This window comes from Geotrypetes seraphini, chromosome 2, assembly GCF_902459505.1.
Source record: "Geotrypetes seraphini chromosome 2, aGeoSer1.1, whole genome shotgun sequence".
NCBI lineage: Eukaryota > Metazoa > Chordata > Amphibia > Gymnophiona > Dermophiidae > Geotrypetes > Geotrypetes seraphini.
Window position 1 is genome coordinate 349641268 of NC_047085.1, and position 24248 is coordinate 349665515.

The 24248-nt window shown below is 43.7% G+C and overlaps 1 protein-coding gene across 3 annotated transcripts in view; it reads right to left on the reverse strand.

Moving 5' to 3' along the window:
- The window catches only part of SUSD5 (sushi domain containing 5), a 100340-nt gene that overhangs the window by 49634 nt on the left and 26458 nt on the right, over positions 1–24248 (reverse strand). The window contains exon 1 of one of the 3 annotated variants that reach the window (XM_033930376.1): positions 15743–15972. The exons of the other annotated variants lie outside the window; for them this stretch is intronic. Coding sequence (XP_033786267.1) covers positions 15743–15957 — 215 coding nt within the window. The 5' untranslated portion in view covers positions 15958–15972. Of the gene's footprint in view, positions 1–15742; positions 15973–24248 lie in introns of those variants that run through there. 3 annotated transcript variants of the gene reach the window in all.

Sequence of the window (24248 nt, forward strand, 5' to 3'; positions counted from 1 at the left end):
AAAATAAACTCATTCTCTCTACCTTTGTTGTCTCCCTCCGTCCATGCTGTGCCTTACCTTCTGGCCTGCTCCCGCCTGGCCGTTATATGCCGCCCCCGGTGTTATCTTCGAGCCGGCTCCCTGTTCCTCACTGCTGCAGTGCCCAAAGCTGCGGGCAGCGGCTCCTCACGTGCCGGAAGTCTTCCCTCTGACGTTGCGACATCAGAGAGAAGGCTTCCCGTTCGGGCGCAGCTTTGTGCAATGCAGCAGTGAGGAAGAGGGAGCTGGCCCGAAGATAATGCTGCATCGATTGCACTACGGACTGGCTGCGGAAGGCCAGTGAGAAGCAGGTTGCAGTAGTCTAGGCGAGAGGTGATGAGAGTAGGGATGGTCTTAACAGTGCACTTAGAAAGGAAGAGTTTGATTTTAGCAATATTGTAGAGAAAGAAATGACAGGTTTTGGCAGTCTGTTGGATATGTGACAAGAAGGAGAGAGATGAGTCAAGGTTGTCGAGGTGAGTCGAGGATGAGAGCGTTGTTCATAGAAACAGAGAGTTGGGGAAGAGGAGAAACAGGTTTAGATGAAAAGATAAGAAGCTCAGTCTTGGCCATGATTAATATTAGATGTCAGACAAGCAGGTTGAAACCTGGAATTGAATGTCTGTCGAGATTTCAGGTATAGAGAGAGAGCTCGGGCCGCTGCTATTTAATATATTCATAAATGATCTAGAAACAGGGACGAAGTGCGAAATAATAAAATTTGCGGACGACACCAAACTATTTAGTGGAGCTCGGACTAAAGAGGTCTTGGGCCTGATACATTTGCTGCCCCTGCAGACTGGCAGGAAATTTCTGCGGACCGGCGGTTGAAGAACACTGATTTACACCATTGTTCATTTTGTTGATTAATGTTCATTTTTCTGTTCATATTCATTTAATAACAGATGGCATGGGATACATTATTGACATTTCCTATGTAACTGGAAATAACATCCCATCCCTACAAGAAGATACATCAGAGATCTGTTGGGCCATCACACAACCCCTGAAGCTACCTAGGGTTTCTCTGTTGGACAGACTCTTTGCTACTAAATCCAGCCAGAGAAGGGGAAAATATGGACTAGGGAGAGTCCCAGATCAACCATGATAATGCCTCTAACACCAGACATCCTTCAGGAAGAACCTAAGAATTGCAACTTCGAGGATTATTGAGGAGAATGTAGCAGACTGTGGAGGTCTTTTACTAAACCATTCTGTAACTGCTATTGTACAACTGATTTAATGGATTTCGCACTATTTTAAAGTTAAAAATGTGGTGTACCGCATGTGAAATACTTTATCTGTTAGGAAAAACCAAAAAAGCGTAGAGGGCCTCAGATGGAACAAGCAAGCAGAGTCACATGCTCTGGGAAGAAACTTTATTTGAAGACATGACTTGATCCGTGTTTCAGCTTATGCCTAAGTCAGGGGTTCAATTTGTAGAAAAACAAACAACTAAAGAACTGACATGTCCAATCAAAGACAGTTTTATATCTCATTGCTTCATTCCTTTTAAGAGAGGCACCGTTATAGGTGCCTAATTTTAGTGTAGCTTATTATCATTTCTAGCCCGCCTTTATCCAGGGTGGGTTACAAAATGTACATACATAAAAAAAACGAATAAACGTACATACACAACAATTAACAAAACAACTTGCCCACATCAATCAAACTTCTCACCAAATGGCATACTTCATGGTACAGAGTGCATATCTTCTTATCCACTATTTCAGTTATTACATTGTATTAAGTACCATATTTCATAGCACAAAACAGATTTTTAAAAAACATTTGTTTAAATCTTTCAACTGTCGTAAATACACTGGTAATATGTTCCACTCCATAGATCCTATACAAGAGAAGAGGCAGATTTAATAGAATTTGGTGGTAAGTTCTTCTATGCTAACTCCAGGCAATGTACTGTGCAATTTCTACAAACTGAACACAGCACCCAGAATTGCAAACAGTGGGAACACCCTTAGTAGTTGCTTCATTAAATTTGCAGAAGCTATACAGTAAAGTCCTGTGGTAAGTTAGAATAACTTGCAAAGTTCACTATCTGGCAAGTACAACTCATGTATATGGTTGCTCTGAAGAATTATCCCAGTTATCTAAACTCAAAGCAACAATAAACCAGTGGTCTCAAACTCAAACCCTTTGCGGGGCCACATTTTGGATTTGTAGGTACTTGGAGGGCCGCAGAAAAAAATAGTTAATGTCTTATTAAAGAAATGACAATTTTGCATGAGGTTAAACTCTTTATAGTTTATAAAACTTTCCTTTAACAGTTTTACCTTATGCAAAATTGTCATTTCTTTAATAAGACATTAACTATTTTTTCTGCGGCCCTCCAAGTACTCTATTTTTTCTGTAGCACTCACATTTAAAGTTTAATATCTTTTCTTTCTCAAAACTGCCACATTTCTATTACTAAATTGAAAATAAAATCATTTTCCTACCTTTGTTTGGTAATTTCATCAGTCTCTGGTTGCACTTTATTCTTCTGATTGTGCATCCAATATTTCTTCTCTTCTTTCAGCCTCCTGTATGCTTCCGCTCCTCCAGACCTCATTCCCTCCCCCAACTTTTTCTTTCCTTTTCTATGTCTGTCTTTCTCTGATTCCTTGTCCCATTTTTTGCTTTGTTTCTGGCTCCTTGTCCCCCCCCTCTTTCTTTTTTCCTTCTGGCTCCCTGCCCCCCTTCTTTCTTTTTTCCTTCTGGCTCCCTGCCCCCCCTTCTTTCTTCCTTCCTTCCTGCCCTCCCCCATGCCACCGCCACCGGGGAATAGGCTGCTGCTGCTGCTGCCGCCATCGGAAACAGGCCGAGATCTCCACGGGGCCGACCAACTCTCGCCGCCCGACGTCAATTCTAATGTCGGAAAGGATGTTCCGGGCAGCCAGGCAGCGATTGGCTAGCCAGAACGTCCTCTCGATGTCAGAATTGAGGTTGGGCGGTGAGAGAAGCAGGGAGATCAAAGAGCATGGTGCCGGCAGTGAGAAGGGAAGGGAAGCAGTTGGGCACTCCTGCTCTAGACGAGCCGCGAGCCGCACTCTAGGAAGAACAGTGGAGGGTGACCAGCTGTGCGGACCGCCCCCCCCTTGGTACGCCACTGGAGCAGCAGCATGTCTGGCCGGCTCATTCCATTCAAAGCCGCGGGTGGCGGCTCCTTGCGAGATCCGCGCCTGCGTCTGAAGCCTCTCTGATGTTGTGATGTCAGAGAGGCTTCCGATGCAGGAGTGGATAGCGCAAGGAGCCGCCAACCTGCGGCTTTGAACGGAACGAACCGGCCAGACCCGCTGCTGCTCCAAAAGGAAGGGAATGATCCAGTTCAGACCGCGGGCCGCAAATAAAACTTGGAGAGCCACATGTGGACTGCGGGCCGCGTGTTTGAGACCGCTGCAATAAACCCTCCACATGTGGACTCATATATTGACTGCTAGAAATGTGCTGATTGAGTGGATTAAATGCCAGTTGGCGTCTTAGCTTTGTTAGTCCTGGCCCTGACCTTCAGAAACTAGTCCAGCTCTACTTGTACGAGGGGTCGCTGAAAAGTTCTCAGCCCAACCAAGAAGAGAACGACGTGGATATGTTTCAATCAATGATCTGAAACAATGCCAAAAAACAATAGAATTTTGTTGCTGCAAATTGGCACCTAACGAAATAAGATAACACTCTTTTCAGCTACAGTGGCAAAATAACGTTCAGAATTTAGGAAGTTGATTGTTTTGGCTGAGAACTTTCCAGCATCCCCTCATAGTAATCCACCCTGATGGGAAACCTAGGGTTACATCAGTATCTGAGAAAAAAAAAAAGGGGGCCCCTCCTTAAAACGTCATCCAGGGCCCCCAGGGTTAAAGCACCCCTGTTTGGGTGATAAATCTGCTTTCCTTTGAGACTTCTTTGAAGTAGCCTCTGCACGGCTCTTTGGTCTGGCAGTGTTTGGGATCTAGCTGGGATCCAGCATGTTGCCTCTGTTGTACATCTTATTCTGCTGGACTCAGATTTGAGACACCTGAACCTCAGCAGGCAACGCTACAACCTGAACCGCAGAGATATCCATGAGTAGGATTTACTGTCCCCAAAGGTGAAACTTTTCAGGAGATTTGCCTAAGCTTAAAATCTAGAAAGCTGTAAGTGTTGCTTTGCTCTGTAAATGAAAGAAGCTACACAAAATATTTAACCTTCTTTGGTGTTTTTTAAAAAGATTTAGACAAGCAGGAGCAGTCTGAGAACAATTCTCAGGAATTTGCTGAGGTAGTTAGGCACTTACCTAGATAAATTCCCTAGGTAAAGCTTGCTCCCCACTTAGTGAAACGGGTACAAAATCAAACAGATATACTGTAACTATTTATATGTTGCAAGCCGTTCAAAGTGGTTTACAAAGCATAGAACTTTGCTGGTTCAAATTTTTAAATTCAAACTCTTTATATGACAATGTTGTCATTAAATAAAATTCTAGACATACACACAACAGGACACACACATAAATGGATAAAAACATACAGAGGAGGAAAAAGATCCTTAGAAGGAAAAGAGCCCCCAGATGGACACAGACACACACAGGAAGTTGCATACAAAGTAAGGGGTAACACAAAACTATTAACAGTTCCAGAAAGGATGGATGTGATAAACAGGAGCATGCTACAGGGGTTCAAAGAAGCTTTGGATAGGTACTTGGAAGATAAAGGGATTGAGGAGTACAGATAAGAGTAGAGGTAGATTATAGGGATGGGATTAGAGGTAAGTTATAAAATTAATCAGGGATCACTGTTCAGAAACTAGGCCTGATGGGCCGCCGCGGGAGCGGACCGCTGAGCAAGATGGACCTCTGGTCTGACTCAGCGGGGGCAACTTCTTATGTTCTAAGAACCTCTTCCCTCACTACTTCTGCATATCTCTACTCATCATTCTATACTATTGCCTCCTGAGGTCTCTGATCTCTGTATTTCCTCTGAATATCTACTTATTGTATTTCAATGAATGTCCAGCACTCTTGATTGTAAACCGCCTAGAAGTCGCAAGATTGTGGCGGTATAGAAGAATAAAGTTATTATTATTATTATCTCTCAAAAATGCTTCTGAATATAACTGCTTAAATCCCATACCTCAAGGCCACTGGTTCTTAGGAGCCTAGTGAGTCAATCAACCATCAGAGGCAGGTGATAAACTGCAATGTATTCAGATTTCTTTCTAGTGGTAGGGCACATCTGGCTTATGTCCTCTGTGGCTTTCCACTCATCAGATCAGTGATCAGGATTCATGTTCTGGCAAAGAGGTTCTCCTCCCTCCCTCCACCACGCATAGGAGGAGAGTCTCCTTGTATGTAAGAATGTGACAGTCTGCAATTGCATCTAATACAAGCCTAATGAGTGAGGCTTCGCATGTTTGGAACCATGGAGCTAGTTCAAAATGGTTACGTTACAGACGCTTGACTTAAGTACGACTCGTGGTTGCGGCTTCTTTCATTTCACTGAGCAGTAACATAGTAACATAGTAGATGACGGCAGATAAAGACCCGAATGGTCCATCTAGTCTGCCCAACCTGATTCAATTTAAATTTTTTTTTTTTTCTTCTTAGCTATTTCTGGGCAAGAATCCAAAGCTTTACCCGGTACTGTGCTTGGGTTCCAACTGCCGAAATCTCTGTTAAGACTTACTCCAGCCCATCTACACCCTCCCAGCCATTGAAGCCCTCCCCTGCCCATCCTCCTCCAAACGGCCATACACAGACACAGAAAGTACAAGTCTGCCCAGTAACTGGCCTAGTTCAATCTTTAATATTATTTTCTGATTCTAAATCTTCTGTGTTCATCCCACGCTTCTTTGAACTCAGTCACAGTTTTACTCTCCACCACCTCTCTCAGGAGCGCATTCCAGGCATCCACCACCCTCTCCGTAAAGTAGAATTTCCTAACATTTCCCCTGAATCTACCACCCCTCAACCTCAAATTATGTCCTCTGGTTTTACCATTTTCCTTTCTCTGGAAAAGATTTTATTCTACGTTAATACCCTTTAAGTATTTGAACATCTGAATCATATCTCCCCTGTCTCTCCTTTCCTCTAGGGTATACATATTCAGGGCTTCCAGTCTCTCCTCATACGTCTTCTGGCGCAAGCCTCCTATCATTTTCGTCGCCCTCCTCTGGACCGCCTCAAGTCTTCTTACGTCTTTCGCCAGATACGGTCTCCAAAACTGAACACAATACTCCAAGTGGGGCCTCACCAATGACCTGTACAGGGGCATCAACACCTTCTTCCTTCTACTGACTACGCCTCTCTTTATACAGCCCAGAATCCTTCTGGCAGCAGCCACTGCCTTGTCACACTGTTTTTTCGCCTTTAGATCTTCGGACACTATCACCCCAAGGTCCCTCTCCCCGTCCGTGCATATCAGCTTCTCTCCTCCCAGCATATACGGTTCCTTCCTATTATTAATCCCCAAATGCATTACTCTGCATTTCTTTGCATTGAATTTTAGTTGCCAGGCATTAGACCATTCCTCTAACTTTTGCAGATCCTTTTTCATATTTTCCACTCCTTCTTCGGTGTCTACTCTGTTACAAATCTTGGTATCATCTGCAAAAAGGCACACTTTTCCTTCTAACCCTTCAGCAATGTCACTTACATACATATTGAACAGGATTGGCCCCAGCACCGAACCCTGAGGGACTCCACTAGTCACCTTTCCTTCCTTCGAGCGACTTCCATTAACCACCACCCTCTGGCGTCTGTCCGACAGCCAATTTCTGACCCAGTTCACCACTTTGGGTCCTAACTTCAGCCCTTCAAGTTTGTTCAACAGCCTCCTATGAGGAACTGTATCAAAGGCTTTGCTGAAATCCAAGTAAATTACATCTAGCATATGTCCTCGATCCAGCTCTCTGGTCACCCAATCAAAAAATTCAATCAGGTTCGTTTGGCACGATTTACCTTTTATAAAGCCATGTTGCCTCGGATCCTGTAACCCATTAGATTCAAGGAAGTACACTATCCTTTCTTTCAGCAAAACTTCCATTATTTTTCCAACAACTGAAGTGAGGCTCATCGGCCTGTAGTTTCCTGCTTCATCCCTGTGACCACTTTTATGAATAGGGACCACATCCGCTCTCCTCCAATCCCCAGGAATCACTCCCGTCTCCAGAGATTTGTTGAACAAGTCTTAATAGGACTCGCCAGAACCTCTCTGAGCTCCCTTAGTATCCTGGGATGGTTTCCAGTATTTCCAGTGGCATAGACTCTTACATTTCTGCTGTAGCAGATTCAGGAATTATGCATGGCCTTATTAAGAACAATGGGGGGGGGGGGGGGGGGGGGGGGGTGCATGCTGTACCTTTGAGGGAATACTGGTAGGAACAGTTGCCCCTTTTGTTTCAAGTTTCAAGTTTATTCGTTATTTGATTGATCGCCTATCACAGTTACTAAGTGATGTACATAAACTATAAATATAAGGTAAACAATAACAATATATAAAAAATATAAAAATCTTATAAAAATAGACAAATTACAACAGGAAACACTAGGATAGAAGGGAATGAAATACATTTTATGATAGGAAAGGAAGAACATTTAAGGGTAATATACAAAGGGAAAGGGAAAACAAAATAGTTTATTGGGAGTATAATACACAATTGAACAAAATAAACGGCAGCTATAAAGAGCAATTGGCATTTCAATTAGATATTGAAAGCGTCTTTAAAAAGAAAGCTCTTAAGTTGGCTTTTAAATTTATCAAAATTTTTCTCCTGTCTTAAGTAAAGTGGGAGAGAGTTCCAAGTTTGTGGTGCTGTAACGGTAAAAATATATTGCCTTCGTGTATTAATCATTTTAAGGGTGGGAATAACCAATAAAAGTTGTTCATTCGATCTTAAAGTTTTTTGAGAAGAATATGGAATTAAAACTTTGTAAATAAATGATGGAGTTTTGTATAGCAATGATTTAAAGATGAGTAAAGATAATTTATAAAGAATGCGGTGTGCCACAGGGAGCCAATGTGCCTTTTGAAGTAACGGGGTGACATGATCAAACTTTTTGGCCCCCATAATTAATTTGATGGAAGTGTTTTGTCAGTTGGGAGCAGAGATAAGCAGCAAGAATCTTAACATCTACAAGTTCCGAGTTACATACAAATCTGACTTAAGAACAGCTTTAAAAACATAACTCGTTCTTAACCTGGGGTCTACCTGTACTAGTATTTTTCTACTATTTTTGAGAAACTTGGGTATGATAAAATTGACTGGCTTGATTATGCTTAGCCAGAATGTTGACAGCCTGTGAAAGGGACTTTTTGCATTTCTGAACATTTGTTAGCCTTATAAAGGCATCATGTCTACGCATGGACTTTGCTGATTTTTCTCTTAGCTAATTTTATTTTTGCTGTTCTAATGTGACACTAGTATTTCTTAATGTGTTGACTTATTTTTGGACAGGACTGCTAAAATATCTTCCCATTTTTATCACTGCTTGTGTTTGCCAAGTGGTCTCTTGCTAGATTCAAGATAAATAGTATCAAAGATGCCTGGAGAAAAGGGAGATGTATGAATATTTATAGAGGAAGGAGAAAAATTAGCAACATTCTTACTTTGTTATCAATAAAGATCATAATAATAACAAAGTGTTCATAAGGCAAAGGTCCCACCACTGCTACGTCTCACCAGGAACTTCCTTTCTGTAGGATAAAAATAAAGATAATTCCTTCTTCCAGGACTAACCTGCTTAGGTTTACAATAGTGAGGCTTTTCAAAAGAAATTTCAAATTCTGTAACAATCCTCTTTCTTCAGAAATGAAATGAAAGTGTAACACACTCGAGTCACTTTCTGATTTGCACAGTGTTCTCAGTACAGAGGAAGTTAGTTTATAAGTGAAAGAAGTCCTCTTACCATGTAGAGTATTTTGTTTCTGGAAAGGATGACCGAGGAATAACTCTGGTTAGACAAATGATGAAATGCTAATGTCAGTTAACAGGAGAATATTAATAGAAAACAAAATTAGTGATTCCACATGTAAGGGGGCAATAAATTTAGCAGTTACCTCAGGTTCTGGTAACAGTGAGTGGTCATCAAATGTACATTGTTTTAGAGGTGTTTTAGTTTTAAATTCAAAACCCCTTGGGAGAGAAGGGACTAGGTTTTTTCTCTCCTTCCGTGGGAATGCCATGGTTAAGAAAAAGCACTGGGCTCTAGGTAGAGGGTCATTGATCCAAAGGAGGTTCACTTTGGAAACTGGCGTGGAGTCTGTTGCCAATAGATTCTGGAGGAAGGCTCAAGAAACTAGGGCCCAGATTCTCAAAACTTTAACGCTGTCGCTAAACTGTTTTCCAGCGGTTTAGCCTGTATGCAGACGGATTATCTGTCTTTAGAGAGGCTTCTAGCAGTCTCCGACACTGACATGCAAATGGATCTTCAACATTGAAATGAGCCCCTCCAGTGGATTCTTAAAAAGTGGCATTGGCTTTAAGTGACAAAAATAAGTGACTGGTCCAGGGGTGCCGGTTAGTGTCAGAGACTGCTAGAAAGTCCCTGTGTTGTGATGCAGTGGGAGAGATGCCCATTCTCTCCACTGCATCACAATACCCCTTCCCTGCAGCAGCAGTGGTGAACACCCTCCCCCGGAATGGCAGTGAAACACCCCCCCCCCGCAGCCACAATCTCCCGCTGCCCTAAAATTCCTGTCACGACGCAACATGATGCCCTCCCCCTGCAGCGGGAAAGATGTCCACACTCTCCCGCTGCCCTAAAATCCCAGCCATGACACCCTCCCCTTGCAGTGAGAGAGATTCCCACTCTCCCCTGCTGGCCAGTGACCCCCTTCCCCTCCTCCTTACCTCAAATAGATAACCCAGAGGAAAGCGGACTCCCTCCTCCCAGCTGCCTGCATTGTCTAAAATGGGCCTTCCCCTCCCCGGTGCATTAGGGATGCACTGGGGAGGGGCCTGAGGCTGTGATTGGCCCAGGTTGTATAAGGTTCCTCCTATGGGGCTTCCGTGCCAATCAGAGCCTTAGGACCTTTCCTGGTGCATCCGGGGAGGGGCCTGAGAGTCTGATTGGCCCAAGTTGTTTAAGGCCCCTTCCATAGTAGGGGCCTTATACAACCTGGATCAAACAGACCCTCAGGCCCATTTTAGGTGACACAGGCAGGTGGGAGGTGGGAGTCTGTGTCCCTCTGAGTTATCTATTTGAGGTAAGGGGGAGGGGGGGGGTGGATAAGGGGGAGGGGGTCACTTTCCAGTGGGGGAGAGTGGGCATCTCCCGCTGCAGGGGGAGGGGGGTCGGGTTAGGTCACGTTGTGGCAGGTATGTTAGGGCAGCGGGAGAGTGTGTGCATCTCTCCTTCTGCAGAGGGAGGGGGTCAGGTTGGGTTGTGTTGCATCATGTCAGGGATTTTAGGGCAGCGGGAGAGTGTGGGTATCTCTCCCGCTGCAGGGGGTGGGGTTGTTGGTTGACAGCGGGAGAGATTGAACATCTTTCCTCCTGTTGTTGTGTTCTTGTTTTTTTTTTTTTTTAATTTGACAGCGATTTTTCTACGCATGTGCCCATCGCTATCACCAGCGTTGGGCACATGCAAATTTAGCAAATCTTCAGTGCTGTCCGCCGACCTCATTTGCATAAGCAATATTTTGAGACTGTCTCGCTTTTTTAGATTGACTAACAAAACGGCTGAGTTAGCAGACCATCGCATTTTAATGTGGGTTTTTGAGAATCCTGTCCTAGAAGACTAAGAGATTTGAGAAATCAAGGAGAAGTGGGCTGAGCATGGCGAGGCTGAGAGCTGGAAGCTGGCATGTAGAAACCCAAGAAAAGAAGGTTCCTGTCTGGCCTTTTTCCGATGGAGACTGAAAAGAAGGGTCTCAGGATCCAACGGTATTTTTTTTGTATCCACCCAGTGCATACATAGATTATATAAGAAAACTGTTTCATATTATTGGTTCTGATAAATTCCCTTAGTAAAATCCTTTTATTTGAACAGCTGCATGGACTGGACATTTGAAATTTTCTTGGAGTGAGTGAATAGGATCCTGGACAAGTGCAGGAGAGGAGAAAATCACCAAGATAGAGCTTTGAAAACTTGTCTTTTCCCTGCCTAATGAAGACCCAGAGCTAAGGGGTGTGTGGAGTACCAACCCCTGCCAAGTGACCTGAGAACTATAGTATTGCCTTTCATAGGAAGATTGGAGTTTTATAACAAGACATCATATTCTAAATCAAAACTGCTTCAGCCTCCGGGATAAGCATCCTTAATAGAATCTATATCTATATATAAAATCAGATAAATCTGTGTATGTGTGTATGTATGTGATCTTGCTTAAAAACTTTTTACGAGGGTCAGATGACAGCGGCAGTGAGCTGATCCTTGACGAAACTGTTGTGAAACATGTCGGGTCCAGCCACTTAAACTGCTCATAAGCATTATAAGATCCACAATGATTGAGATAAGTTGAAAAAATATATATTTAAAAATCAAAAATTATTTAAAAGACATTTATAAATCTATAATGATAATTATAACCATAATGATGAAAAAATAAGAAATCTTATGCCTAGACCTATGAGGAGTTGACACCTAAATCTATCCGCAAAGAAAATTATATATTGTGTGGTGGAGTGGTGTTTCCGAGGTCTTTGATGTAAGAAGATATATATAAATAAACATAGATAATTGAATTGAATGAGAATTTATTCTAACTTAGAGTGAAGATATTAGGTGTGTTTACTTATTGCTCTAAGTATAAACAGTGATTGGACCATTTGAGAAAGAACTGTATATATGTTCCAGCATAACTCTGAAACGCATGGAAAGATTTCAACCAAACTTGGTATACATATCACTTACAATCTGGGGAAAAATACTTTGGGGGTGGGAAGGGGGTCACACACACAGATACATCTATTTTATATACAGTATATAGATGGAGCGGCTTTGACCAATTGTGTGAAGCTTGGGGATTGATATCACACAGTCATTTAACAGTATATGTTCCAGCATAACTCTGAATTGCATGGAGAAATTTCAACCAAACTTGGTATACATATCACTTACTATCTGGGAAAAAATACTGTGGGGGTGACATGTGTTTTATATAGAATGGAGCGGAAGATTGGGATAAATAAATATCCGGGCAACGCCGGGTGATTAGCTAGTAGCATATAAAGACAATTGTTGTGCCTAAACTTGGGCATTATGACTTATGCCTGCTGAAACCCAGTGTAAATCATAGCACCCAATTTGGACACAGACCCCCCCAAGTATTCTATAACACTGCATGCAATTTCTGGGAATGCCCCTGACCCATCCATGCCCATATTTCAGGATGCATGCAATAAGACTTGGGTATACAGCAAAATCTGTGTGCAAATGTAAATTGGTGCCAATAATAATAAAATACAAAATCTCTTGGGAGAAAAGGGGACTATGTTTTACTGGGGTTACTCTGCACAAATAGCATGCATATGGTTTGCATGCTACTGTGCTGAGCATCACCTGCTAAAAAAAATTGCTCCCAACATGGTATCTCTTACCCTCTTGTCAGAGCTTTGAGCACCAGGGCCTTAGTGACTTATGAAGCTGTCAGTAGTCATTAGTGGACATGTAACATAGTAAATGTAGTTTAGAAGGAGGTGAGAGGGTTTCATTGATTAGGTAAAGGGGTACAGGAACCAAAAAAAGATTACAACCCCTTGGTCTAGATCAGTGGTTCTTAACCTGGGTTCGACCGAACCCCAGGGGTTCGGTGAGTCAGTCTCGCGGGTTCAGCGGAGGTCAAAACACACCTCCGACTCATATAGCGCGCAATCCTTTTCGAGGATGCTGGACATAAAAACGAAGAAAAGGAACAGACTTTGTTGCGAAAATGACATGAGAGTGGCACTTGCCAAGGTAAAGCCGCGCATTTCTGAACTGGTCTCTGAGAGGCAACAGCAGAAGTCACACTGATTTGCAGTAAATTTCATTATTATGTTATTATTATTTGAAATATAGGAGAACTTTTTTGTTTTCAAAATTGATATTATTTTTTCCCTCACTGTATACCTATGTTTTGAATTTGTAAAAATCATATTTTATTTTTCCAATAAAGAAGGGTTCGGTGAACACGCATATGAAACTGGTGGGGTTCAGTACCTCCAACAAGGTTAAGAACCACTGGTCTAGATTAACAGACTTTTTGCAAAATACACCAGATTGGAAGATGCATTTTCTGTAGCTTGAGATGTTTTTGCATTTCGTACTGTTAAACATCATAATAGTTATAAGACAATGGACTGTGCTTCTGATTTGATTGAGAAGGTATTTTCAAATGCAGGCTGTAACTGACATTTTGAGAAACACTCATTTGCTTCAGAAGTCTGCAGCATTTGCTGGTGACAAGTACAATACAATGTTTTGTAGATTCTGGCGAACTGAAGCAAGAAGGAACACTTTAGCTAAGCTGAAGTTGATGCAGAAAAGGATTTCAATTAGTAATGTGTTGCCCAGCACAGATCTTAAATAACTCTGTCCATCCTGGGACAGAAATTGAAAGCATCATTAGCTCCTGAAAGCTTACTGCAAATTTGTGGACATGCAATGGAAGTAAAACCCAGAAGTCTCAATCTGTCATCCTTACTTCCGTTGCTTCCAATGGAAGTAAAACCGGGATGTCTCAATCCGTCCTCCTTTTTTCTGGAGCCATATGGAAGCCCTATAGAAAACTGTTCTCACTACGACTAATCATTTCTATAGCACTACTACACATATGCAGCGCTGTACATCAAAACACAAAAGAGACAGTCCCTGACCAAAAGAGCTTACAATCTAGTCACGACAGAATAACTGGACAAGAAGGTGCATCAATTTCCATAGGTGGAGGAATTACAGAGGGTATAAGACAGATATTGGTTCTTAAAAGTTGGGTTGGAGCTTGGAATTGAATACTGCCAGAGATGGAGCTTGATGTACTGAGTCAGGTAGTTTGTTCCAGGCATGTGGAGCAGCAAGGTAGAAGGGATGGAATCTGTAGTTGGCTGTAAAGGAGTAGGGTACAGATAGGAGAGACTTAACTGATGAGCGGAGTGCCCGATGTGGGGATGGAGTGGGGTGGGAAGTGTAGGGAGAGAGGACAGATACTGAAGAGCTGCAGTAGGAGAATTTGAATTACTGTAAATGCGGAAATGGATAAAGAGCCAATGAAGTGATTTGAGAAGAGGGGTAATGTGAACATAGTGACAGTGATGGAATATGAGGCATGCAACAGAGTTCTGAACAGATTGAAGGGGAGAGAGATGGTTTAGCAAAGCAGGTTGCAGTAGGTGAAGCAAGTTGCAGTAGTCTAGGCAAGAGGTGTTAAGAGTATGGATGAGGGTCTTGAAAGTGCACTCAGAAAGGAAAGGTCTGATTTTAACGATATTGTGGAGAAAGAAATGACATGTTTTGGCAGTCTGTTGGATATGTGAAGGAGAAAGATGAATCAAAGATTAAGATTACCCCAAGGTAATCTTACAAGACAGGGAGGATGAGAGTGTTGCTCACAGAAATAGAGAATAGGGGAAGAGGAGAGACAGGTTTAGGTGGAAAGATAAGGAGCTGAGTCTTGGTCAAGTCTAATTTTAGATGGCGGTGAGACATCCAGGTAGTGATATCAGACAAGAAGGTTGAAACCCGGGACTGAATGTCCATTGAGATTTCAGATGTAGAGAAATAGATCTGTAAGTCATCGGCATAGAGTTGATACTGACAGCCATGGGAGGAAATTAGAGCACCAATGGAAAAGGTGTAGATGGAAAAAAGAAGTGGTCCCAAGATAGAGCCCTGACGTACATCAACCAATAGCGGGATGGCAGTGAAAGAGGATCCACCACAGCATAAGCTAAAGGTGCGATGGGAAAGATAGGAAGAAAACCATGTGATAACAGAGCCCTTAAATCCAAGCGAGGATAGTGTATCAATGAGTAGGTGGTGATTGGCCAGGATCGGGTCATTGGGGAAGGCAGTCATCGACGAGGTGGGGTTGGGGCTTTTTTTTTAATGGGGAAGATATTGTGTATGTATATTGTCACAACCCAGGCTCCTGTAAGGCGCAGCAAGCACCTGGGAACGTGACCACAGCTTAAACCCGGCGTGCCCCTTTCCACTAAGGGATCCTTCAGGTCTTTAAAACAGGCACATTCTAAAACTTATAAGTATGCAAGGTAAAAAGGAATCTGAGTCAGAGATGGCAAAACAAAAATACACTTTATTTCAACCACTGGTTGAATAAACCAAAATACAGGCAACAGCCTTGTAGTTCAGGATTAACTTATATTGCATGAAATCAAAAAGGTTCCAAAAATATATAATCAGGCAGTTGAATCTTGGTCAGCACTGCCTTATGTATCGTCTCCTGCTTCTGGACTTTAATCAGTTAAGAGATACAGTCCTCTTCACCAGAGCAGTAATATTCAGGTAAGTAATGCTTTTATCAAACAATCCAGAACACATAAGAATCACAGCATTATTCAGAGTTCAAAATCAGGCAAACGTTTCCCTCTAAACGTTGCTGTAGCAATCAGGCACAGCTGTGCAGGACCAACGGGATTTCCTAGCTGAATCACCATACAGGAAATACATTCAAAATGGTTTGTCAGAAAACACATACATTCCTGCTTTACAGAAAGCCTCAAAATGTGGCTTTCTAGGAGAGCTTTTGCACTAGCTTCAAACAGGAAAGAGACAAGCTGGCAGCATAAAGAAATTAAATCCCAATCTCAGGCTTACTGTATCTCCATGGGTGTTGGCAGAGTGTCAGCTCCTAAACAGCTTTTCTGCACCTCCATGGCTTCTCCTTCTGGTTGTACTCCAGTATCCCAGATGAGAGGTAACTCGTCTGCCTCAAGCATATGACAGTCTGAGAGAGACTGCCTCTTCTCAACTTCCCATTCTCCCGTCTGTTTCTCTCCTGTGTGCCCCCTTCCTGTTCTCAGAAGCCTCATTATATCCTGTGGATAACCACTCCCCCTCTGAGCAGGTGGGGGAACGGTTTTCCACACACCGGCTTGCTTCCTGCTATTACAGGCAGGTTTCTCCCTAGTCCTAATTTTAACAGGCTGTTCAAACTGAATAAGCTTTCTGACAGTGGCAGGTCTGCATGGAGTGGAGCTTTTTCTCTTAATCTTATCCTGCCCTGTCTCTTCTACCTCCATGTCAGTATCAGAGCAGAAGTCAGCTTCATCAATCAATTGGCAGGTCACCTGATCAGCCCTCCTGCATCTAGGTGCACTGTGAATACTCCTGCTCACTAGGGCAAAACCCGGTACGGATTCAGGTGTGTTTTGGCCAAAACCCGAAACAGACCTGGGTTTGTCACAATATAACCCACACAGCATTTGTGCCCACTAAAAGAAAAAAAAAGGTTTCCTGCCCCAAACAGTTGAGTTGCAGGAGGCTGCTTTTGGGCCTTCTCTTGCTTCTTAGCTGTTCGAACTTTCCATGCCGGCTCTGCGCATGTGTGAGAGTCGCTTTCACAACCATCAGTCGAATGGGAGAGAGTCTCGACATAGAACTATGTTTCGCCAAAGCTGTCTCAAGGAAGTTCCCCTTATGTGGCCGGTTCAACTATTCCCACATTGGAACTTGACTCCCCCTAGCCGTATTGGTACTAAAGATGAGTATTAACTTCAAACTAAATAATTTATTAATAAAGTTTAAAAATTAGAATAAATCATTAAAACTCTAAGACCGGTAATGATCTGGGCGCCATCAGTCTGTGCGTGAAAATTAAATACACACAATGGCACCGCCGAAGTCTTTGAATGGTCTACTTAAGGCAGGGGTGTCCAATGTCGGTCCTCGAGGGCCGCAATCCAGTCGGGTTTTCAGGATTTCCCCAATGAATATGCATTGAAAGCAGTGCATGCAAATAGATCTCATGCATATTCATTGGGGAAATCCTGAAAACCCGACTGGATTGCGGCCCTCGAGGACCGACATTGGACACCCCTGACTTAAGGTATAAGTGTTATAGAATAGGGCAGGGCTGCCCAAGTCCTCGAGATCTACTGGCAGGCCAGGTTTTCTGGATATCCGCAATGAACATGCATGAGAGAGATTTGCCTGCACTGCCTTCTTGGTATGCAAATCTCTCTCATGCATATTCATTGCGGATATCCAGAAAACCTGGCCTGCCAGTAGATCTCGAGGACCGGACTTGGGCAGCCCTGGAATAGGGCATTGGGCAGATCTGCCTTCCTATTTACTGTCAATTAAGTACTTGTTAACACCAATTATTGATTGCTAGCACCTAATTAGCTAATCAGTATATGTGTGGATCAGTGATCCGTACCCAAATATAAGTGCCCAACTTTGTTTGACCTATATAGAATCTTTCTTTTATTTAATGGAAAATGGATTTATGTTACTGACAGTGTTTATGAATACATTGTATGTTGTAACTGAGATCCTCTTGTTTGATTCTTTCTTGTTGTCAGTACTCCATTTATTTATTTCAAAAGTGTAGATATTTTATGATTGGTGGTATATCGGGTTACCAGATTTCCTCTTTTGAAAAAAAAAAGGGCCCCCGGCCCTGGCCCAGCCCTACCCCATTTCTCCTCCAGACCTGCCCCATTTTGCCTCCAGTCCTGCCCCACTCTGTCCCAAGCCCCGCCCCCCACATGAACCTTGTGTCTGCTTCTCCGAGTTTGGAGCCGCGTCTGAAAGACCTCTGTGCATGCACGGACGTGGGTGTGATGATGTCACGCACATACGTACGTGCATATGACATCATCACATCGACTTCTGCACACATGCAGAGACCTTCCAGATGTGGCCCCAAGCTCAGGGCCTTTCAAAACCTGGACGAACTGCCGAGTTTCAGAAATCCCTCCAGGCACCCGGACATGCCCAGGTCTAAAAGAGGACATGCCCAGGTTTCCCCAGACATCTTGTAACCCTAGTGGCATATCAAATAAAGCTTAACTATTTTCTAAAGGAAAACCAAGTTACCCATGTTCTGAGAATGGTGTTAACAATTTACAAATAACCCATCTGGGGGAATTTGTGATTCAGTTGCTTGAGACACAGGATAACATCTATTTACAGCCATCACACACCTCTGCCAAATCTAAATGCCAGTAATGACTCAATAAAAATAATTAGTAATGACTTTCCAATAAGTGAAAAGAAAGTGAAGAGATTAGGGTTAAGGTATCTGCCTCACTTTCTCCATGGAAGCTTGAAATCTAGAAGCCCAATGTGAAAATCTCACGTACTTGAGCATTTTCCATGCTAAACTCTCCTCTGGTACACCGGGCTTTTTGAAGATTGGAAAATAGTGCTGCTTGTCTTTATTTGCTTTGTTCTTATGGCCTGACCAGTAAATAAACTAGTACAGTGCAGGGCTCATTAAGGCAGAGGAAGGAGGGAAAATTACCACAGGCAACAGAGAAGCCCAAGTGGGTCTAAGACAGCCATGCCCATAGGAACCAGTTTTTGAAAAGATTGGGGTGTTGACACAAGAACTCAGCACACATCGTATCCATCCCAGACAAAAAAAAGGAAAAGTATGGCTGGTTGTGACCAGTTCATATCAAAGTCATGAGCAGAGCAGGACATTCCTGTGGAAGATTCTTGTGGCCAAATCAAAAGCTAGACAAATACACAAACTCTCATCAGCCTCTCCTTCTCCCTCACCCTTTGAGCCAGTCCACTCCATTCCCTATCTGACCCTTTAGCTCATCCATACCATAATGCCCTCCTCTCCCTACCAGCCCAGAATTTTGACAGCTAAGATTTAGGGCTCCTTTTACGAAGCCACATTAGCGGCTTCAGCGCGAGTGACTTTTCATCACGCACTAACCCCCGCGCTAGCCGAAAAACTACCACCTGCTCAAGAGGAGGCGGTAGCGGCTAGTGCGGCTGGCAGTTTAGCGCACGCTATTACGTGCGTTAAACTGCTAACGCAGCTTCGTAAAAGGAGCCCTAAAAGGATGTTTGGGAGAATAGGGAGAGGAATGGCCAGTAGGAAAAAGTAGGTAATGATGCCCTCTGGTGAGGCCTCATTTACAATATTGTATACAATTCTGGAAACCACATCTTCAAAAAGATAAAACATAAGAACATAAGCAGTGCCTCTGGGTCAGACCAGAGGTCCATCATGCCCAGCTGTCTGCTCATGCGGCGGCCCATCAGGTCCAGAACCTGTATAGTAATCCTCTATCTATACCCTTCTATCCCCTTTTCCTTCAGGAGATCATCTAATCCCTTCTTGAACCCCAATACCGTACTCTGTCCTATTACACCCTCTGGAAGCGCATCCCAGGTGTCCACCACCCTTTGGGTGAAGAAGAACTTCCTAGCATTGGTTCTGAATCTGTCCCCTCTTAATTTTTCCACCTAGAGTCAGTCCAGAGGGCAGCTACTAAAACGGTCACTGGTCTTTGTCATAAACCATATGGGGACAGACTTAAAAGATCTCAATATGCATACTTTGTAAGAAAGGTGGTACAGGGGAGATATGATAGAGATGTTTAAATACCTCTGCAGTTTAAATGCACAAAAGGTGAGTCTTTCAATTGAAAAGAAGCTCAGAAATGAGAGTGGCATAGGATGAAGGTGAAAGGACACAGACTCAAGAGTAACCCAGTGGTGAATTTGTGGAACGGTCTCCCAGTCGAGGTGTATCTGAATTCAAGAAAGCTTGGGACATGTACATTGAATCTCTAAGGGACAGGAAGGGATAGTGGATGGCAAGAATGGGCAAATTGGATAGGACACAGAATGCTGCCCAGTACTGAAAGGAATTTTAGTAGGAAGAAGAGGCTCCTTTGCACTTACATTGTTCATGGCTTCCCAACCACTGATATTCAGTGGCAAACAATTGGGCAGTGCCACTAAATATTGGCTCTGACTGGCAGGCTAGGGGAGGTACAGGACGGAGTTGGGTAGGAACCAGCAGTTATACAGGTACAGGCAATATTCAGAGCTGGCATCCTCAGAGCTAAGTGGACGAATTTAGGATTGCTTTTCAGCAGCCCTAATTTCGTACACTTAGCTGAATATTGGCTGACACCTGCTTAACAAAAGCAGTATGCAGAAGCCCTCTGATCCCCTCTTCAGTTCCAATCCCCCTACCTTTTGCAAGTGACTCCAAGCCCTCCCACCACCCCTCCGACAGTGCAAACTCCCCCATTCCCTTCTCACCCATCCAAAATGCAGACTAGGACCCCCTGGGCCCAGGGCCGGTGTTAGGGGGGGAGCAAAGAAGGCAGCTGCCTCGGGCCCCACAGCTTCAAGGGCCCCCCTTTCCTTCTGTTTTGGGCAGTGGTAGTCGTCTGTTTTCTCCCTGCTTCCCCGACGTGGTGGGTTCATAAACCTTCTCCCCGATGTCAATGCTGATGTCGGAGAGGAAGTTCCAGGCCAGCCAGGCAGTGATTGGGGAGGAGGGGGAGGTGGGGGGGGAAGGCTTGTGGGCTCACCATGTCAGGGAAGCAGGGAGAAATTGACAGCGGTGGCTTGGAGAAATCATTAGCTGTGGCGGCGGGGGGGGGGGGGAGGAGAGAGGGAAATAAATAAAGGGGGCAGGGAGAGAGAAAGAAAGGGGGCAAGGAGAGGGAAAGAAAGGGGGGCAGAGAGAGAGAAAGAAAGAAAGAGAAAGAAAGGGAGGGGGAAGGGAGAGAGGAAGAAAAAGTTGGACTCATGGAGGGACAGAGAGAGATGGTTGGGGAATGAAATGAGGTCTGGAGGAGAGGAAGCATGCAGGAGGAAGGAAGAAAGAAAGAAAAATTTGATGCACAGTCAGAAGGAAAGCAAACCAGAGACTCATGAAATCACCAGCCAACAAAGGTAGGAAAAATTATTTCATTTTCAATTTAGTGATCAAAATGTGTCAGTTTTGAGAATTTATATCTGCTGTCTATATTTTGCACTATATTTGTCTATTTTTGTATAGTTGTTACCGAGGTGACATTGCATATTTTAAAGTTATCTGACTTGACCTCTTTGAAAAACACCCGATTATAAATAATTAACATTTTCTGTGCATACAGTGTGCTTTGTATTTTTTTAAAATTTTTATTTTTTGGTAGATCATTTTAACTTGGTCATTTTAAAAGTAGCTCGCAAGCCAAAAAAGTTTGGGCACCCCTGCTTTAGGTTACTTCACTGTTTACAGCAGCAGTAGCAGTTCGGACTCTGATAGTGGGGATGAGGAGCTAGTGAGGTGGGGGCTGGAAGCAGCTGTGGAAAATATAGCTCAGGAACGAGTCGAGGCCCTAAAAAGGCTACCGAAACTGTACAAGCTCTTCCAGAGCGTCATGCGACCCTCCTTTTTCAGCAACCTGCTGAACAGTGCTAAGAACATAAGCAATGCCTCTGCTGGGTCAGACCTGAGGTCCATCGTGCCCAGCAGTCTGCTCACGCAGCAGCCCAACAGGTCCAGGACCTGTGCAGCAATCCTCTATCTATACCTCTCTATCCCCTTTTTGCAGCAGGAAATTGTCCAATCCTTTCTTGAATCCCAGTACCGTACTCTGCCCTATTACGCTCTCTGGAAGCGCATTCCAGGTGTCCACCACACGTTGGGTAAAGAAGAACTTCCTAGCTTTTGTTTTGAATCTGTCCCTTTCAACTTTTCCGAATGCCCTCTTGTTCTTTTATTATTCGAAAGTTTGAAGAATCTGTCCCTCTCTACTCTCTCTATGCCCTTCATGATCCTGTAAGTCTCTATCATATCCCCTCTAAGTCTCCTCTTCTCAAGGGAAAAGAGTCCCAGTTTTTCCAATCTCTCAGCATATGAAAGGTTTTCCAAACCTTTTATCAGACGTGTTGCTCTCCTTTGAACTCTCTTGAGTATCGCCAAATCCTTCTTAAGGATATGGGAGGGGCCAACAATGTGATGGACTGGCCACCCAGACATAGCAACAGAGCAGTGGGACACCTTACAGAGCACTGCTATGAACTTCACAAAAAGGGTGCCACATAAACATCTCACAAGACCTCCCATATAAGTAATATTGAGCCCCCCAAACCACTAGCCTACTCCCCAAACTACTTAAGCCACCTCTGTGCAGCTCCACTAGGCTTTCCTATGCCAAGTGCTGATGTTCCGGAGGCAGGTGCACTTTGTAAGGGTGCAACGGGGTCAGTGCATGTGGAGGGAGTGTGTGTGGGTCTTTACTTTGTCCCTGCAGTGGTTCTCTGGTCACTTTGGATAACTTTTGGGCACTTATAAGTGTCTTTCCATTGTTTGACTCACAACGTATAAGTTCCGTCTAAGTGGTCTCGTCAAACCTTCGATTATCGCTGCAGGACAACTTAGTCTAGGTCGGTCCACATCCCGCCCTTACCACTCCTCTAAAAGCGCCCCTTTTAGCTCTGGGCGCACAGCAGGATTCTGAGGCCTACAAGGTCCGTGGATATGTTTAAAAAGCCGTTTTGATTATTGGCACTTGGACGACAATTCTTTTAGATCGTCTAAAGTGCTGACTTGGAAAAGTTTTTAGACATATTTCTATTTTAATTATGAGCCCCTTAACTGCCTATTATTGTTACTTCTATCACCTAACATTAGGTGTCAAGTTTTGCAGAGTGCAATAGGAAATGCATTTCTGTTTCTATTTCTCCAATACTGCATTGCATGTAGAGATGGTTTCCAGGCATGTCCAGTTCAGTTCAGAGAGAGACAGAATGTGACTGCTGGAAATGCAAGGGGGAGAGGGAGAAATGTGACTGCTGTGGTTGGGGGAAGAAGGAAGAGACAGACAGAATGCGACTGATTGGAACAGAGTAAGACAGCTGTACCTGATGTCCCATTCTGATCGTGTTCCAATGGACCCTACGGGGTGCCCTGTTTGCCTGCTCTCAAGCCGGCAAGGTTGGTGAGTGAGTGTTTTATGCCTGTGGAGTGTTTGGTGTGGTTAGAGCGTTTGAATTTTGAGGGTGATGTGTGCTAGATTGGTTGAGGGAATGTGTGGGGATTAGGGTTAGAGTTCTAGAAAATGTTATTGCGGCCCTTGCTAGTATTCCAGGAGGGTGACTCTTTCTTGTTCCCTTTATTAGCTATGTTACTGAGAGTCCTGTCTGGGATACTGGAGCACCTTTTCTTCTTTTGCCTTTGTATTTGCTGATATCTTGTTGGGGCTTTTATCATTGCCCTTTTTGGACAGTTTACTGTTGTTGGGTCGCACTGTAGTATGACTTGTGTTCCATGTTTTCTGTATTGGCTGCTTTACCAATAAATTTTTTTTTTTTTTTAAGGAAAAGACAGTAAGAGAAACAGAATAGGACTGCTGGGGATTGGGAGGGGTAGGGGAAGGTGAAGGCAGAGAAGGAACAATTTATATGAGTGTCCCAGTTCATGAAAGGATTGTGGTTCTTGGCAAGATACTTAAAAACACATGGCACTTCTCTTTTAAAATGTTGCAGACCCCAGTTTCGGGTGATGATATGAATGAAAGTGACGTGATAAAGTTAAATTTTAAGATGTATGGGATTTTTTAACTGGAATAAATGTTTTTCTGCAGGTTAATGTTTACAGTACTGTGAGCTATGTTATTTTTATGATGTAAGCATTTAGAGGAGAACAATAAAAGCACTTTCCTTGGCTAAAATGGCATTTTACCAGCAGAAGTCAAGGCTTTCATTATTGGCCAGTAGCTCCAAGCTGTTGACAGGTAAAAGTTTGCCCCCTCTACAGTGCACAGTTGATTTGCCTGCCTACTGAAAAGGTGTTCCAAGGGGTGGGGTTGGGGGTGGGCCAAGATAGATTGAGGGGAGGGGCACATGATGGGTTTTCTCATTCAAAATGTTGGCAACCCTAGCAGGGAATGAAGGGTTGAGAAAAGGGCAGAGAACCTATGAGGAGAAGGCTGAAAGAGCTGTTGGCTTGGGAGAGAATGGATGTTAGTTCTAAAAGTGGCTACTGACTTGGAAGTATAATATTGCTGTGGGGCCTAGGAGTGAAACTAAAAGAAGGTACCTTGTTTATTGTTGCCCATTGGTTCCGGTCTTGGGTTTATCCCACTGAATTCATGAAGCCATGGGAAGAGATCAGGGCACTGAGGAAAGAGGTGCAGAGAGAGAAGAGAAAAAGTCCTAAGACAGAACCCTGGGGTACGCCAACCGCTAGTGGGGTAGCAGCAGAAGAGGACCCACCAACACTTACAGTACATTAAAGGTATGATGGGAGAGGTAGGAGGCAAACAAGGAGAGGAAAGATTCACGGAATCCAAGCGAGGACAGTGTATCAAGGAGTAAGCTGTGATTAACAGTATCAAAGGCAGCAGAC